Source organism: Brachionichthys hirsutus, chromosome 3, assembly GCF_040956055.1.
Source record: "Brachionichthys hirsutus isolate HB-005 chromosome 3, CSIRO-AGI_Bhir_v1, whole genome shotgun sequence".
NCBI lineage: Eukaryota > Metazoa > Chordata > Actinopteri > Lophiiformes > Brachionichthyidae > Brachionichthys > Brachionichthys hirsutus.
The window spans coordinates 13,384,444-13,403,964 of NC_090899.1; the positions used below are offsets into that span (position 1 = coordinate 13,384,444).

At 42.3% G+C, this 19,521-nt stretch overlaps 1 protein-coding gene across 1 annotated transcript in view; it reads left to right on the forward strand.

The window, feature by feature from the left end:
- The first annotated feature begins 12,405 nt into the window (after positions 1 to 12,405).
- Positions 12,406 to 19,521, forward strand: part of me1 (malic enzyme 1, NADP(+)-dependent, cytosolic) — a 57,797-nt gene continuing 50,681 nt past the window's right edge. The window contains exon 1 of the mRNA XM_068756298.1: positions 12,406 to 12,549. Coding sequence (XP_068612399.1) covers positions 12,421 to 12,549 — 129 coding nt within the window. The 5' untranslated portion in view covers positions 12,406 to 12,420. The remainder of the gene's footprint in view (positions 12,550 to 19,521) is intronic.

Sequence of the window (19,521 nt, forward strand, 5' to 3'; positions counted from 1 at the left end):
ATGCAATAAGCGTCCATAGATACCCATCTGGATACAAAAAAATTAAAATAAAATCCGGATTTTCCCATTTACTTATAATTGAGGCTTTAATATATATATATATATATATATATATATATATATATATATATACAGATGGGTATCTATGGAAGCTTATTGCTATATATATATATTGTATAATATGCATTGGCTCTTAGGAAAAGACAGAAGGCGGAGCAAGAAGTGGCAGAGATGAAATGCTGAGGTTCTCCTTAGGACACCTGCAGCCATCATTTACCCAAACAACACCGACTTAAGTGAATAACTCGAGGTCAGATTTCAGACATTGCCTCAAAAGCTTAGTTCCACAAATATATAAATATCTCAGCAGCACAACAAAGATGTCTAAATGCAGTGGAGAGTATGCTTTAAAAGTTAATCAGGCCTATAGTCATATGCACAGTGACTCATTTTACAAGAAAGATTTTATTGCAGCTGCTCATTAATCATGGAGCTATTATCTATCACAATGTGCAATAACCAATAAAGTAAAGATAAGTTTGCATGCAGAAGATTAAATTGCACAGATTCAGAGAATCCAAAGTCTGCCAGCTCAGTTTCCATATTAGGTCAAAGGGGTTAAGCTGTCATGCAGGGATGAAGATTTCTCTGGATCCAGACCTGGATCACAACCATATGAGGGATCATTCCAATTCATATCACAATGTCTTAATGACATTTTGAGCAATCCTGCTAATAGACAGCTAATATAGACAGACCAATGTTGTCAAAATCAAGAGTCCTGCTCATTGTCCACCACTTCATATAGTTTAATGCACGGTCAGACCTGCAGGAGAGAGAAGCAGGGCCTCTGGGCCACACTGGAAGGAAGCCATTATTACAGGCTGGAGCCCCAATGAGGCAAGACCAGAAAGAGAAAATATGCGTAATGAGGCAGAGAAAGGAACAGACTGAGAGAGGGAATGTGACGACGCACATCTGGAGGAAGTTGCAATGAGTTATATTTGTGGAATTTATCTGTCACATTCACCTGCACCAGGTGTGTGTGTGAGCGAGAGAGAGACAGAGAGAGAGACAAGACCAACATTCTCAGAGTCTGAATTTTACCCCGTCATATTAGAAGAGTGGGGAAATGTAACGCGTGTGAAATCACACACAGCTGACATTTAGAAGATGAAGGTAGGTTCAATACTCACAACCATCTTTGTCAAATTACTGAAGCCTCCTAAATAAATGCATTTTACGACAAGATTGTGGTTGGAATAAAAACAAGGCCACAATAAGCTCTAAACTATTACATGATGAAGTAACTGAATTTGGAACAATTTGCTTTTGTTTCAAGTGTTTGGAAAAAAAAGCCAATGTGCATGAACACAAAATAACTTTGAAGCCAGTATGCTAACACTCTTTATTTACATAAGGGGACAAATAATGAAGAACTCAGCAATGAGCTCATAACTGACAACTCAACACAATAATGGATCGGATTATAGTTAGAGCTGTCAAAACTTATATTTATGTCAGAAGAAAAGGAAAAGGAGATGTCAGTTGAAAATGTTTGTCCAGACACCTTCAGTTCCAATAAACTCTCCGTACCAAGGAGCCCGCCTGCTGTTAGAGAGACGCACCAGGAGCCAGATCTGTGTCACAAATTAATTTTTCCTCTCTTCTTTTTTTTTTTTTTAGGAAATTCTTGAATACAGTTGGAAACTTTCTGGAGGAAGTCATGGAAACAGGTGATTTTGCTTCTCTCCCTCCTGTGAGAAATGCACTGACCAGGGGGGGCAGACTCAACAAGAGAATCCTGTTGCATTATTACTGGATCCTTAACAACATGCTCCCCTCCTGTCGGAAGCCACTCAGCATCCCAACGCCATAATGAACTGTGACTCCTGTTATCACAACAATCACAGATGCAGACAGAAACACAGCAGAAGTTCCTGTTTTCAGGGCGGTTCAAGGTCAACGGTCACAGAGGAGAGAGAGAGAGCGCTGCCTGTGCTCCTTGCCCCGTGGCTACCAAATAGAAAAGCAGTGAGTGATATTTCTGGTTGGGGTCAGGGCTGCGAGGACAGGATAGAGGGGCTTTTGTGCCTGGCGTCACACCCTCAGGGGAAGTGGTCCCTTAGCTGTGCTGTGGCAGATGGGTGCTTATTGCTGGGAGCCAAGATCCAGGAATTTCATTAGTTGTGTTTGGGTGCATGGGATGACACCTTTCCCACCTTTTCAGCAGTAAAGCAGCAAATGGATCCAAATGGAAGTCTGAAAGGAGTTCTGGGGAGTCTCGCCTCCAGGCCTGCTTTCATCCTTGAGCTGTCATCTGCCCTGACTCGCAAAGTCTCAAAATGCTCCCTATTTGGGATTCATCTATATGATGCTGCCCGATCCATGATTTGTTTTCTCTTAAATTAAAAAAACCAGCTCTGTCAGAAATATCCCCGGTGGCCCCGGAGCCCTGTTTGCTGTATGGTATACTGTATAGCCGTATACATTAACGCTGCCTCGTCTGCTCAGACCACACGAATAAACCACGTCAGAGGGCTGCAGTGACCCACACTTCACTTCCCTGGGCTTTATTTTGACAACTGAATGGTCTCTCAGCTCTGCTGCCCCCTAAACAGATGACCATTGATCTGATAGGACTCTCACGCATACACAAACATTAATACAGTATATAGTAAATAGATCTATAAACCCTAAGAAGACAGTTAGCTCAAGTTCTCACTTGGATCCATATGCAGCCTCTTTTGATGGTAAATATTTGGGTAAATGGTCAGCATGCCAGCTTTCAGAAACAGGGCTGTGTGTGATAAAAGGCTGACTGAAGTCACACGTGCTCCTTTGAATCTTATGTCCAAATGAACAGGCAGCTACAGTCCTGCTGCTAATACAGGCGTCACAGAACCGCCACAAGCTTAAAGAAGAAACTTTACTTTTCAGCTAATAACAACAACTCTTTTTTTTTCATATTGTTGACACAAAAGAAATTGAAATGCTGCTGGAATATAGAGTTTTGGGGCTGAAAGTGAGTTACTGTCCTGACTGATGCAGTCAAAGAATCGGGAGATCGTCCACGCAGCCTCAGGATGAATGTGGATGTCGTGCTGAACTGTCACGGTCAGGGAACTGAGTCTGAGCACCCAGCGTTCATCTACGGAGTTCTTCCACCTGTTGCCACAAACCGCTCTGTTTAACTGCAAATCACAAATATTAACATGCTGGTGGTGCCAGAGAAAAGGCCAGAGCATCGCCACTGTTGCTAGGATACATCTCTGCGGCCCGGGGGCATCTGAACCAGTTTTTATGTCAATTCAACAGGCATTTGTCATCTAACAATCAGTCTTGACCAAGAGGTTAGACCAGAGAACCAACCTGTAGGCTGACACTCTATTTCCAGAGCCACAATGCTGACGTGGCTAAAGTTGGAAATCAAACACCGTGCATCCGCAGCATGTAGAGGATATCCTTGCACTAAATTTCATTAAAATCTGGTCGCAGATTATGGACATTTTCCTCTTGCAAACAAGCCAGTAAACATATAAATCAAGTTCCTTGCTTGATTTAATATGCAGCGCTTTGATATGTGGATTAGCTGGACTGAGCCTGTCCTTCAATGCAGACCATGATTTCCATGCAATCATCTGTGACTCTCTCTGTGTGGCCTCATGTTGACACAGACCGCCCATAATCCTTTCCTGCAATAAAAAACAGTAAAATATCATTCCACATCACACGCCTGCATGTCCCCTCTGTCATACACTCTAAAGCAGACATGGGCAAACCCAGGCCCGGGGGCCATATGCGGCCCGTTGGTCTTTTTAATCCGGCCCGCCAAACTTGTCCAAATTATATCATTAAATGAAATTGTATTATAATTAAACCACATGCATTTGACCTTTTCCCTGTAATGCTACCTGTAAAAGGCCAAATCCTTTTATGCAATAGCTTTCATGTGTCATTTATATTATCTCACACAAATACTCCATCCATCTGTTCTTGGTCCGGCCCCTCTGTCAAATTTTAGAACCTATTGTGTGGCCCGCGAGTCAAAATGTTTGCCCTCCCCTGCTCTAAAGGTATACAAAGCTGCAATGAGTGGCTGCTTTTTGAATGGATGGGATAGATTCTGACCACATTAAAGCATGACTGATGACCTTGCAATAATGCTCCAGTAGAGTAATGGTTTGATCAGAAGCGCCAAAGTATTCGAGGAAGTGACATCAAGAATCAAGAATCAAGAATCAAGAATCAAGAAATCTTTAATGTCATTCATACACTCTCATGCACAAACGAAAAACAGCACTCAGGTCCCAGCTCGAGGCGCGCAACACACATTCATTCAACTAAAAGTAAATATATACACAAAATTAAAAAGTGACAAGTGGCAAAGTGACAGTGATTGCACAAAGTGACAGTGATTGCACGATCCCCGTTTGGGTCCAACACGGAAGCAGTGCATTTGGCCTCCGAGTTATCCTCTGTTCACAACCCTCACAGCATCAGGGAAGAAACTGTTTTTCTCAAGGCTTTGAGCCTGTTTTTAAAAGAAGACTCACACATTTGAGACTCATCTGTGTTCTTTCACTGACCTCTCCAGCAAATAAAGATATCTCAGAGCACACCGAATTGATTTTTGTTGGTGTTTAAAAATGTCTTCCTTCCTTCCATCCATCCCGCTGTGGCACAACACAACAAGTGTTGGCTTTAAAAGAGGACGCAAAGCAAACACCAAAACGCTGCGCTCTCCCCATTATAAAGATGGTTTGACACGAGACTGGGCTTGGCGTTAAACAAAAGCTTGCATAAGCTGCTCACTGAGGAAAAATCAGTTCGTCCACACAATAACTTTAACAGCAAACATATATTTAGCAGATTATAATGTGGATGCACCATCAGTGAGGCTCATTTGGCAACAAGGAGGAAAGCGTAAGCAACAATTCAGGTCTGTTATCAAGCTGAAGGCTTAGAGTCCTGCGATGTGTCCACACTAAGACGAAACTGTTTAGACACGCCGAGACAAACACTGTCATATGCGACATTTATCCCCTGACAGAGCTCTTGTTTACAGCGAGGACTTGGAAAGATGAGGCGTTTTCATTTCACAATGCACTGCCAGGAGCCCGAGGCACGTGAAATGAAGGATGGCTACATATACTGTACAAAAAAAGGTATTTATAAAGCGCTTTTATTCGACAGATATAAGTTATGGAAAAACGCACATAAGAATTCATCACCTGAAAATATAATAAAACAAACTGACATGTACACACGTGTGGGTTTTTTCTTTTTCTTTTTGAAAACTAGCCTTGTGAAGCAGACACGAATATATATACGCAAACAAATATTCCCAGGTTTGGACTGATTTCATACAATATGAACGCAGCATGGAACGCGGAAACGTCTCTGTGTGTTTGCCTGTGGAAATACAGAGAGACTGACATGTTCTGCAGGGTTAAAGCGGTTACATAAACATACTGTGTGACGAGGTTAACCCACTAATCTCTGTCCTCTTTTCTGGAGAAGAAAGGTTTTTTGTTGGAGTGTAATGATGAAGCCTCATTGGCTCATTCTGCCAAGTGTCATTTAGCGATCTGACTAGAGATCCCCCCCGTCTCTCTGGTTCATGTCTCTGCTCGCTGACATTCAACGGTTTTCTTCTGCTTGGACAATCTGACCTTTTCAAGAAGCCTTAGCTATAATGGGTTCAGAACCACACCTCGTTTTGTTGGTACAGTCGTCACAAAAAAAGAGCCAAAACAAATCCACATGTTAATGTGCGCTGGTCGACGCGCCCAGTAACAGAATAACACGCTCTAATGTTCAAGGTTATTGTGGAAAGATTTCTTTTTTGCTTTTACTTTAAAGGTGAGCTAATTCAACATGGTGCTTAACACTTCTCTGGGCGTGCACTTCCCATGAAGCCCCATGACACTGCCTGAACGCACCCTTGCCAGTTTGTGCATGAGTGCTGCTGAATGTGTCAACTAATACCCCTGTATACCCTCCAAAAGCTAAAATAGGGCAACTCGACACTCTGTAAACTAACAAGTCAATCATCCGAGCTTGCTAGCATTACTCATGGTCTCCACTAGACAGTACTTGTCATTAAGGCCAGTTTCTTCTAGATGATGGGAAGCAGGCGCTCCGAGCATCAACCGTCTTCCTCCGTGATTTTAACGCAGCACATTCGTGACACTTTGATGCCTCTATGCAGTTTTTGTCCAATGCAAGTTTAAGCTTGTTTTGCTTCAGGGAAAACAGTCATGATGTGCTTGTTGTTTGAGCTGATAGCTGATCATTTCTTCCCTCTGTCTAGAGATCCATCAGCTGATGGTAATTCTTGAAGGCTGAATCTGTTTAGGCTCTGTAGAGGTTTCACCTCTCGCCCAAGAGGCTGCTTGATTTCTGACTGGCAGGTGGGTGGAGTCAGAAAACACTAACACTGGTGTCATGGTTTGGCCAGGCTACTCTGAAACAGAAAAAGGGGTTGAATGTAATTGTTAAATGGTCAAGCCGTCTGCTTGGTGAAGCTCAGACCAGCCCTGCATCCTTGTACAGTCGCCTCCTCCGTGTTACGGGATGACCTGCACCCCCTGTACGGTCATTTTGTCTCTCTGGCCTCTGGGCGGAGGTTACTAGTGCCAAGGTGCCGAACTCAGTGGTACAAAAATAGCTTTGCCCCGACTGCGGTGGGTTTGCTGAATAAGCATTAGTCTGTATTTTAATCCTTCATCTTTTTATCGGGTTTTATTTTAATCATAGTCTTAAATCTTGGTTTGTAACTTCTTTCATTGTGGTTTGCAAACTTTTTTTTTCTAATTAATTTTATTATGACATCTTGGTTTACTGCCGCTAATGAAATATTATTTGAGCACTTTTAACGGTTTGTTTAAATTTAAATTTTATATGTATGTTTGCTGGTTTTAAATGGATATTGGATGTTTTAACTTTACCTCACAGCAAAACAAATCTACCTTCAGGTACAAATAAAGTAACCTTGAACCTTGAACCTTGAACTTAATGGGTTGTTACAATAGTAATAGTGCTTTTGAGTCAAGTCTAATATGTGACCTTAATGGCTGTCAGTGTGTTTAAATATCTGAAATATCCAGTCGGTTAGAACAGGAGACGCTACTTGGATGATAGGTGAAACGTCTTTAAACCCTAAACAGAAGTTCAGTCGCTTCAGATTCAGCTTTCAGGGATTAGAAAAATTAAATGTTATTAATATTATTAATACCGAATGAGTAGTTACTTAGTATAGCTCCCTGTTAAACTATTTTGTGAAAACAGTGATCTAATCTCCTAACATTTGTTGTCCAACACGTTTTCAGTCACAATATGCAGAAGAAGAAAAATGGCCAAGTTTGCAGGTATAGCGGTAAAAAAGATGGCAAATGATAAAATAAGGTGCACTTAGAAACAAGTCACAGAAAATGACAAAATACAATTAGCAATCAGTTGCTAGCAAAAAAGAAAATGAGGATCATCATCGTCCCAGCGGATGCATTCATTTGTTGGGTTAAGCCGTTAAGGGGTTCCCCCCAGGACATGTTCAAGGCTTCCTCGACTTGGTCTATTATGATCAATCTCATGCTCAGCAGCTTTCTCTAGAATGGCAAGACAGAAAAAGCTGCAGCTTAAAGCGCTCTCTTTTTCCACCTCCCCAAATATCCGTGGGCTCAATCAGTGGGTCATTATGAAGAGTGATTGGTGAAAGGGCCCATTGATTTGGGGGGCTGGGGAAAGGTCATGTGTGGAATTACAGGAGAGAGAGAGAGAGAGAGCGCAGAAGAGTGAGGCAGTCATGTATGTATGTTACGGTAGGCTTGGAAGCTCCTTGTCCCTCAGGAACCCAAACACACCCGTTCCCTCTGCTGGTGCTGAAGGTGCTAGAAGTCCGGACTCCTCTCGGCTCTTTAGTGTGTGTGTGTGTTCTGTTCGGGGTCCAAACAACAATTATGGCTTCATAAAAGTACCTCACGGGAGGAAATGTGGCTCTTGTTAAGATTTTCCTTTGCCAGTGATCAAACTGTGTTCTGCCAGTGGAATTGTTAAGTTTGGGAAGGGTTCTTAAGTGTGTGAACCCGCAGCAGAAACAAACCACCCAGAGTTCATTCATTGGAGGCAGAGTGTATTATTCCTAATCGGAGAGGCTGTATGGTCAGGATGGGATGCCTCGGTGCACGTTCACCTCACGCTCCCATGTCACTTTTTACTTTGACCTTTGTGCCCTTTCACTCACCGCTTCTAAAAATTATCCTTTCTTGTGTTCTCGTGTTCATATTACTGAACAGCTGGAGCTTTCTCTTCATCTGACAAATATTTTCGTTCTCACGCTCACTTGCCAATGTAATGATGTCAGCCTCTTGATAGCTGAAGGCAAACTGGTATTTTTTCTCTACTGCTCATATAGCGGAGGTTTCTTTTCTACAGTGCGTCAAACATACTTTAGAATTTACATTTCAACTCAATTCAAATGACTTTCATTGTTCCCGATCAGATGATCCAGGGCAGAAAAACATAATCAATCAACTCAAGCATTTGGAAATAAAAAGTGACAGTTTAAAGATGACTCAGTAAAACGTTGAATGAAAAACACAAGGGTAAACTGCAGCGATCCGTCCAGCTGGCCAACAGTTCCTAATACAAAGGCTAATCCTAGGCATTTTGGGGATGTCCACAATTACAACATGAAAACTGCAGAGGCATAATCTGGACAGCATCCGCCTCATTACTTCTGCACAACATTCACAAAAACAATCTGACAGACATCTGTCTGTGTTTTTGGTTCCAAGCGGTTCTTCATACAGCAAACGATTCATACAGGCTGCAATGATGTGTTAACACATTCACTCAGGGTTCCACTTGTATCCATCTTCACATCCCTGAAGAGGGATCTGGAAAAGTCATTCCTACTTCACTCAGCTTAAATTACAAAAATAAAAATTCATAACAGGACTATGTTCGATGAAGTTATGTGAACTAAGACGTTCCTCTTGTTTCAAGACCTTCCAATTGTTTATATATTGGCAATATGAAAAGAAAAAAATCATGAAAGTTATGTGCATTTACTAGCATCTAGTTAAACTGGAATAAATAAGTTGAAACTTAATGATATGTTTTGCTGATTGGCCGCTCCCATATCTGCCTCTAACATGTGCACACGTTACATATTAACGCTCTTTCCTGTGGTTTACTGACAGATTACAGTGAAATCAGATGGTAAGGTCTCCCTCAATGCATAGAGTCTGACTGTAATGACATTTAATAACCACCTTTACCATAAGCTGGGGTGCAGGAAGTATAGCCAGGTGTTTCTGTGCAGCAGAATGATGCAGCTGAGACAGGAAACCGCATGTGTTAGTGGCTGATTTGATTCTCAGTAATTGTATTTGCTTTGTCTGCTGTTTCCTCCCCTTCCTGGCCAGAAAAGCCTCACAAAGATAAACACAGACAAGAGAAAGACAGCTTCACATGATGCATGGTTAAGGCATCAGCGCCGTGCATTAAGACGGTTCCTATTGACTATATTTGTGTTATTAAGATGCAATAACAAGCGTTAACGTGCATAAAACATCTGGTTCAACAGGTTCAAGAGGGGTTGAATAGGAGGGATGATGCAAATGAAATCAAAGGCAGACTTTATGTCCGACCTTATCACCAATGATTCTGTTAATAATACAACCGCGTGTGCGTGATCAGGCCATTGTGCGCCATTGCATCACCAGTAATTGTGATCTGGTTTAAGCTCTTTCATCATCTCCAGGGTGCAGCAGTTCAGTATGACAGTGATCCTTGCCCCCCCTCTAACATCACAGTCCTGACCATTTGCCATTCACTTTATTGTTCCGACAGTAATCAAATCGCATACTTCACAAAACAAGACTATACCAGACTGCAGACTTTCAGTAAAAGCATGACAATAAAAATATAGCCTAAACGAAGCCATAAGAATGCCATCAAAATGCACTTCTAGTGATTCAGTCTAGTGATTCATTCATTCATTCATTCATTCATCCTTATGAAAATGACAGTACCTAAATGATCTCATCTATAGCCGCTTTATCCTTCTTGTGGGTGTTGCTGGAGCCTGTCCCAGCTGAATACGGGTGCGAGGTGGGGTACACCCCGGATGAGACGCCAGCTCATCGCGGGGCCACACAGAAACAGATCACGCTCACGCTCACACCTACATGCAATTTGGAGTGATCAATTCACCTAAGCTGTTTGCAATGGTGGTTTGATGCTTGAGGAACTTGGAGTTAAATACTACTATTACTAATGGTAATAGTAATGATAATGCAAGCCCAATCGCTATTACTGAAATATGCTCCTGTGCACACCTCAATCATTTTCTGGTTCCCTAACTTTGAGAAGCTCCACCTTAAACAATGACAAATATTCATCAGTTGTCAAAGCAATCGAGTCTTTTTGTACAACGACACTTTCAATATCTGCCTCAGATTGCACTAGAAGTAAAGACTAAAATATAAGTGTCTCAAATAAGATGCAAAATGCTAAAACTTGAGTTGATGTATTCTGCCTTTTCCCACTTGTTGTCCATCTTTTCTCAACATGCAACTGAAGCTCTTTCACTGATACTGGCCAACTTTGGCTAAATCTTCTTTCTTTAGGGCTATCCATGTGTTGTGGCCCCGTGGATGACAACATCAGGGTTTGGTTGGCAAAGCATTATTTTTCAGACTGGCCTTTACTCAAGTGGCATCTTTAAGTTACAGTTGATAGTTTTAAGAGCTATGTTTCAGCTATTTGTCATTAATTTTTGCTCCAATTTTGATTCCCAGCTTGGGAGAATGGTAATCTTTTTGGCTTTTATAAATTGAAAATAATTTCAGTATCAATAAAAAAAAACAAAAATATCCTCCTGGGACCCATCTCTCTCTCAGGGAACCTTTTTTTAAAATTTATTTAGGTGTAGTGTTACATTTTATAAATCTGATCTTATACCTCATTCCTGAATGTGGAACTAAAGATTTCAGGCTGTTCTATTTCCCACACCTGCAGGCTTTAATCATGATTTGCAAGGGAAAAATAATAGCTACTCATATTACCATGTTCTGACGACAGTCTTCAACACTATGAAAGCATTCATTGAAAGATGATCTGTTTGGTAGTGCAGTCATTTTATTTGCTGTTGGATAATGAAACATTTCAGATTTTGGATCTTTCTTTTAATTGATGGATGCCTTTTCTTTGTAACATCCAGTTTTCCTAGTTGCTCCTGTGATCACCTTCAGTGGGTAGCCCAATGGTGCTTCCCAGCCCCCCTCCTGCATTCCTCACGCCCTCCCTCTCTTCAGACTGGCATCCTGCCTAAGGCTCAAAAATAACTTCCACCTCTTGATAGAGAAACAGATGGTCGATGCTATTCATCTAGAATAGCCATTCAAACACAGACTGGAAGCCTGATAAACAAAGTGATCAGGAGCAACTCACTTTTTGCCCTGCTATATAAGGAGATGCTGATCAAACGAAGCAACAGGCCAACTCTTTGACCAATTTAGTCATATTTAAACACATTTAAACTTTGACAACCAGGACTTACTTTACAATCTTAATGACGTGAGGACTGTCCGATAGCTCTGCTGGGCCTGTCCATCAACACCAACACAAATAACACATGGCCCCATGTAAACCACAAAGCCCTGCTGATATTGTGCTGCTTGTCTGTGATTCTTTCTCCCCCATGCATGAATGTACTCGTCGATAATACCAGATATCACTGCAGAATGCAAACGGTTGGACAAGTTGAAACACGGTGGCAATGTTGCTCAATTTATGGGAGGACGTCTCTGACTGTATGCTGCACGGCTAATGCTGTTTAACTCTCATGCTGAGCGAAGGCAGAGGGCTGACCCTGGCTTCAAATGTCCTCACCCCCGTCTCAGCATTCAGACTCACTGTCGTAAAATTGATCCTTGTTAGAAACTAAGGTCATCTGGGGAGGAACGCAAAACCTGCTAACATGTCACGTGAATGTTTTCTTTGTTAAGATATTTACTACATTGTCCAGACATAATCAATCACATGAATCAACCTAGACAAATAATTGTATTGCTTGATCAATCGATTGTATTGTGTATCAATACTTTTACTTTAATAAAGGTGAGACGGTATAATGTCTGAAACAATCCAGATTTAATTTAAAATGTCTAAAAAAAAAAAAAAAAAAGGGAGGGGGGGGGCCGTTTTACCAGTTTTGTTGCGCTCTCTGTTTTGCCATGACAACCGTGCATCTACAGCCAGGTGATTTTGCATTATTGATTTCCCACCCCCCCCCCCCCCCCCCGCTCCTCTTTACTATCAGCGCTGCAACAGTGCGCAGCGGCTGAACCTGCTCGTCCACTTGTTGAGTCCATAATAGTTCACCGTCGCCCTATTTAAAGAGGCGACGCCATGACGCGCGCTCCGGCCAGACGCGAGTCGGTGGAAACAGAGATGCTCAATTCCGAAGAGAAAAGAAGAACGTTCGTTTACACCAAGAAGAAGGGCTACGACGTGACCCGAACCCCCCACCTCAACAAGGCAAGTGGAGGCTGGAGCGTTTCATCTCGTTTCTTTCTCAGCGGTTGACAGCTGACTGCTGCCTTCAGGGACTGTAGGGAATAGTTGATTCTGATTTCTGAAGTCTGCAATTATCAACGCAGAGGAGCTAGAAGGAACTAATTATTATGTTTCTAAATGTAATCATCCACACCACACGTCAGCAGTCAAACTTCTACGAGGTGTGTTTAATAGTTTAACTGTCGCACACCGGTCTGACCCTGAACGCAACAGTAGCCTTCATGTTTTGGTATCAGCTGTGGTTAAATTTAGATTTAAAGTGACCAACTAACTCCTGCTGACACTCAGAGTCACCGTCACATTGTTCTACAAGCACGCTGTTAGTGTTGTTTATTCACGATTAGCAATATGTTATCCAGTTTACTGCGAGTACTTGCTGTGAGCTCTGACAGCTGGTGTTAAAACACTAAATTGTGTTGTATTTTTTAAGCTGGTTTTTGTTCTCATAGTGAAATGAGGAAGAGTGTTGAAAGTTGCCTCATAATGCAGAAACAATAATGCTGAGCAGTTTCCTGGTAAGTTGATGACTTTGCATGTCCCCACTGTGGGGGGGGAAAAGTCCCTCTCTTAATGCTTCCCACACAAAAACAATCACTTTTGAAAGTACAGTATTACATAAATCAGTAACCAAACATGATTCAAACAAAACATGGGCACCATAAATCTATCAGGTGGCGCTCCTGGTCTATACATGCAGATGAGATGATGTCATCCTGTGGGAAGGTGGCCCACTCCAGCCACAGCTCTGCTGAGTCTGTGGAATATGTGCAGTGTTTTATTGGGGCAGATTATATGTCAAGGGAGTGGTCATTTGAGATTGGCTAAAGGCATTGTGGTTATTTATTATAAAATGTTTTTCCAACACTCGGCTACTCACAAGGCCGAGCTGTAAACCGCGTACCTTGAGAAGTTCTCAAACTGGGCAAAACAACAACAACAACATTGTGTTGCATTTCTGACATTGATGCATCCATAAGGTGACAGTGATACTGTCCCTTGTAAACATCCATCCATCCATTTTCTTTTGCTTTACGGGAGTTGCTGGAGCCCTATCCCACCCAGCTTGCTATGGGCGAGAGGTGGCGTACACCCTGGACAAGCCGCCAGTTCATTGCAAAGTCTCACATAGACAGTGAACCATTCAGTTATGCACCTAATGGCAATTTAGAGTCATCAATTCACCTAAATTGCATGTTTTTGGAGGCGGGCGGAAACCGGAGAACCTGGAGAAAACCCACGCAGACACAGAGAGAACATACAAACTCCACACAGATAGGATTCGAAGCCGGTACCGTCTTGCTGTGGGGCGACAGCGCTAACCACTACGCCACCGTGCTGCCCACCTTGTAAACAAAAATAAAAATCAACAAATAGTCATGTATAGGGGGTATTTGGGGTTTGTGAGGTCATTAAATCGTTGAGCCATAATGAGTTTTGTGTCTTTAGGCTCCTGTTGTATCTTGCTTTATTTACGATAACACTCTGCCCAGTGATTTACTGTGACGCCGCTCCATTCCCTCTGTGAGTGTAAGCGTTGAGGAAGCATGAACATATGGCTGAAATGAATGGAGTCTTTACTGTGAGTCATTAGCGAGCCTTTACGCGCTCTTGTTGATGTAGAATGGGTATACGCTGTCCACATGTCGTCAAACACTGTAAGGCAGAATTCAATTTAATGGCATGCATGCTTTGTAGGGGCTCTAAAAGTTACCTTTTTTTTGGGGGGGGGGGGTTACATTTGAACTTTATCTGTTCACTCCAGTGTTTTTCCAGCAGCAATGGGATCGAGGTACTTGGACACGTATTCTAGTTTCATTCATGCTTGATGTCCATCCTCAACAAAAGAGCATCTGGCAGCCCGCTATCCTTTCCAGTGTTTTCTCTTGGTTTGTGTGGTGGGACGGGGCCCCAGAGGTCAAGCTGTGGTGACAGGGTCGCTGTCCATGGTGCTGATTGACCATCAACGGTAACTTCTACTCTGACAATAAGCGTGCCTTATAACAGGCTGTTGAAGTCAAACGAAATTAAGAACACTCGAACAATCTATTCAACGCTCTTAGCCGTTTTCTGCACTTTCAATCTTCGGGCATGTTTCTCGTTTGGAAGCTACGGATGAGCTTTGAGAATTTACAATCTATTGACGGTTTATATCACTCTGAATTCCCAGAATTCAATATCACGGCTGCTTCAGTGTGATAATGGCTGCAGTCAGTTGAAGCAGCTTCTGTCCAACAGCGAGCTGATAAGTGAGACAGTGAAGCTCAAACAGGCCCGCGTCTGTGGAGAGAGGGCCGCTGGACGAATGACTGCACAGAGACATGTTTGTGAGGCAACCTAATAAGGCCACTCCTGGGACCTCCACACAACCGTCCGCTGTGCTTGTTTTTGTGCGTGTTGTTGTAGGGCAATGTGAGTTTTGTGCAAGGATGCATTATGCAACATCCTTTTGTCGTCCAATTGTATTCAACCAGACACAAATTTCATCTTGTCTTGTGAGCGATGGTTTTACAGAGTGGAGCCTGCTTGTTTAATCATTCATATGAACACGCTGGTGTTAGAATGCGTAATATATCACACATGGAATACATTTACTAAAGCTCCTGATGTTTTTCCTGGGAGAGAAGGAAAGGAGGAATGTTATTTTATGATGGCTTGCTTTTGATTACGTTAGCAGACAACCAGAGGTTGTGTTCTTGTTGCATGAATAGAGAAATGCCCTCTTGTTTAATAAATGAAATATGTCCCTAATCTTGTGACACATTAACACATGCCATGATTTATTTAATAATAACACACTCCACTTCTCCACCCTTTCTGATGAGTGGTGGCTTCTGCCAAATAAACCTGAAATTCAGTGTTGCAAACGATGTTTGATTGTAAATAAAAAATTTTATGTAATTTCTAGAAATAAAAATAGTATTTTTTTTTAAATATTTTTTTTAAATATTTCTTATTTTAAAACAGTGTTTCAATTCCAAGGAATTCCAAGGAATTGAAACACTGGGAACCAGTTGTCAACAAGAACAGGTTTTTGATTCCCGTCCCTAAGCGTCTTACTAACTGAAGTTCAGAAGCATCAAGCATAGCCAGGATGCGTCTGGTCCCTGTGCAGACATCTATTTCCCAGTCCTGGCAGCCCTTTTTCAAGAATGTGTCCTACTTTTTGAAAAAAATAAAATAAATTCTGAACCCTATAGAAAATATGCATCAATGCTCCGATTGGCAGCGTCTGACACTCCAGCGCTGAAGCTTCAGGTTAGAGCTCTTGCTGTGGTTTGGAGGGGGAACCGTTCAAGACGCTCTTTAAGGCCTCATGTTGAAACTGCTCTTTGATTTTCTCTTGATGAATATGTTTTTTCTACATTTGCCTAATTGATCTCGACAAAATGGTTTCTTTTTAGAATGTCCTCTGGCTTAGATGATGCCTGTTTGTAATAAAGGTCAGTCTGGGTCCCAGAGCTTCAGAGCATACACCTGGACCAGTAAGAGGTTTGTTTGCTTCTCACTTTACATATTGGGCCCCTGAATGGAGCCGGTGTACAACAGGGTCCTTCAAGAAGTTTATCTTGACCTAGGTTTGTGTGAAAGCAAGCACCTCAGTTGTTACACTGTATTTTGTTTGTTTTAATGAATGCTTGTTAACATCTTGGCCTCATCATGCATTTAAATCTGGACCCTTTAAAGAAGGCGGAATATTCATATAAACCAGTTCTTTCACCTCCTTTTCTCTCACTGAAGTTTGACAATTAAATGAGTCCTTGTTGTTCACTTTACAAGAAGGATTTAATTGTTTTTCTGAGGCTGAGCTCACAATTTGTGTTGTTACTCTGATATGGGAAAAATAAAAGTGGTGAATTAGTGTGAAATAGATAGTGAGATTAATTAAATGAGGAAAGATTCTGGGTGTGAGAAGTGTGCATGACGTGTGCAGTCGTCAACAATCACAAACAAGGTCTTTTTAAAGCCACTAGGGCATCACCGTCTAATTTTACATCAGATTTTGGAGTTTAGTGCAGATTCAGATGAAAAGGTGGATGCAGGATTTTTGTTTTACCGGTACATAGAATCTTTCAACATTCCTTCTTCTTCTTCTTCTTCTTATCTTATTATCCATTCAACATCCTAAATCAGGGCACTGAAACAATTTCCAAATCGGTCTAACTTGTACCACGAGCTCACAGTATTATTAAAAGTTGGCTGTTGTATTTGATCAACCAGACCCTCACGTCATTCTCGAATGAATATAAACATATAATCCCTCAAACACACACACAGGGAGAAAAAGGACTTTTATGCAGCCAGGTGAACCATCCAGTGTCAGCCGCCCCCCCCACGTACAAGAACCGGGGTGAGGAAATTGAAGGAGAAGGTAGGAAATGACTGCTAAAGCGTGTTAGTGGCGGTGCACAGGCTGGCTTCTGTGGTTCAGGCAGTGGCGCATTGTTGCCCTTGCTGTGATTCCGCGAGCCCTGGGGATGAGATGTGTTTACTTCACACAGCTGGCTCTTTTCACCTCTAAGAGGAGCCAGTCACAGCACAACCTGTTAATTGATGCTGAGAGGCGCAGCGCTGAAAGCATCCTGTCCTCACATCGGCAGCCTTCGATTTCCTATTCCTGTCCTTGCTGTCATACTTGAAGAGACGATGCACGCGTGCAGCACGCACACAGACTGCTTGACCTTGACTAACACTCCCTCTTCCCTCTCTGCATCTGGAACTAGATATTATGGGTGTGTTTCGTGTGCGGTAAAGACATGAAGTTGGGTGCGAGGTATAGAAAGGGTTCTCTGTGAAGCGCGTTTTGGACATGAGCCACAGGCATCCTCTGTCGCTACACTCGATCACACATTAATGATGAACCTGCGTGGACCTTGGCCCTCAGTGCATCTCTCTGAGGTTGGTTCTGCATGTCATGGCCTTGCATAGCAACTACAACAATGAAAACCTCCTTAAAAACACACCTAAGACCTCAACCTAGTGCACTGTTTCACCCCGTCACGGCACTAACCTTTCGGAGGGTGGCCACCAGCTGCTCATTATGCACCCATGTGCAATTCAATAGACAATGGATAACTTTGAAATGTAGCTTGGCCCTAATGGAGCTGTTATTTGTGCTTTTTAGCAATAAATCCCACATGGATCCCCTTGGCGAAAACAAGAGTATTTTCTTTATTGAGGTTTTTCATCATCACATTAGAGTCTATGAATGAGGAATAAAATGTCGAGCTCATACCCAGACAGCGCTACCATTGGACACCCTTCTACGCAACCACAGGCTCCACAAAAGACACAAGATAGCCCATCAGAGGCAAGACTAGAATCAACAATCTGCTGGGTCACGGTGTATCTGATTTGGGTTTCAAAGATGGGCCGGCATGCCAAAAGGCGACTCCTCTGGATATGCGTCATGCTTTGTTGGTTAGTGCACAGCAGCTCATCCTGAGTTTTGTTTAGTTCCAGCTGACCCTAACTTTTTATTCAGCTTTCTGGCTCTGTCTTTTTTAATGTTTTTATCATGAGCACTTCACATTCCACAACAGATCCTGTGTTGGAAAGTCATAATGCTATAACAACTCTTTGAGAGTTAATAGTTTTATGATGAGTCATTTCTTGCATGAAGTTAATTTTTCTTCCTATGGAGTTACATTTGAAGCTTGACACCACAGGAAGTCTGCCAGGTAAATTTGAAACATGCAGATATCTTTTACTTTGGGATAAATGACTGATGCTGAGTGTTGATCGTTTCTCTCTCACCAGGGAGAGGTTGACATTTTCTTTTTGAGTCAAACCTCTCAACAAATATGGGATGGATTGAGTGAAATTTTCCATCACCACAAATGATCCCATGCATAAATATTTATGTCACAACATCATTTTAACCTGTAAAAATAAATCTCAAAATCTGTGGAAATATGTTTTCAAAGGTTATTACACGGGGGAGAAGAACTCACCACGCTGGCTCTGGGTGGGGTTAAAGCAGGGGTGGGCAAACTTTTTGACTCGCGGGCCACAATGGGTTCTAAAATTTGACAGAGGGGCCGGGCCAGGAACAGATGGATGGCGTTTTTGTGTTAGCCAATATAAATAACATGCAAAAGCCATTACATGAAAGGATTTGGCCTTTTACAGGTATCATTACAGGGAAAGGGTCAAATGAATGAGGTTTAATTATAATAACATTTTATTTGTTAATTTAATTTGGACAAGTTCTGCGGGCCGGATTAAATAGCCCAAAGGGCCATGTATGGCCCCCGGGCCTTGGTTTGCCCATGCCTGGGTTAAAGCCATGTGAAAATGCCTGTGTGTGATTACTGGCTGTTTCGCTGTGGATGACAGCCGTTACGCGACGGTGTTGGCAGTCAGATTACAATCCCTCGTTTAACTGAGTGCTGAAAATGGGACAAAACGGTCTGTGTTCAGACTTCATGCCGAGCAGCTGCTCTTGTCAATCCCCCTCTCTCAGAGCGCTCCAGAGATCTTGGGATATGCGTGTAAAATGTTTAAGGTGTGTGTAGGTGTGTGTAGGTGTGTGTGTGTGTGTTTGTGTGTTTGTAGTCCCAGGTGCAGCCAGGTGTTTCAGGTTAACCACACATTGCTGGTGACCAGGCATTCCTCTGATGGCCTGGAGTGGATCTTTTTCCCTTCTAGTTACCGAATCACACCCTCCTCCACATTTCAGATAGCAGTTTAAGCAGGGCTTTAACCTGCAGGCCAATGAATGCTTTTATCAGTGTATGCTCAGTAGCATGATATGAAAAAAATGTACTTTATCTTTGCACAAACACACACGCACACACACACACACACACATTTGAGACTATGTTTATACAGTAGTAAACTAAAGCCCTACGTCTTCAGCGTGTGTTTTATGTTAGACCAATCCTATTCATGTGAGGACAACATTCCCGAGTGAAAGAGACCGTTCTAGCACCA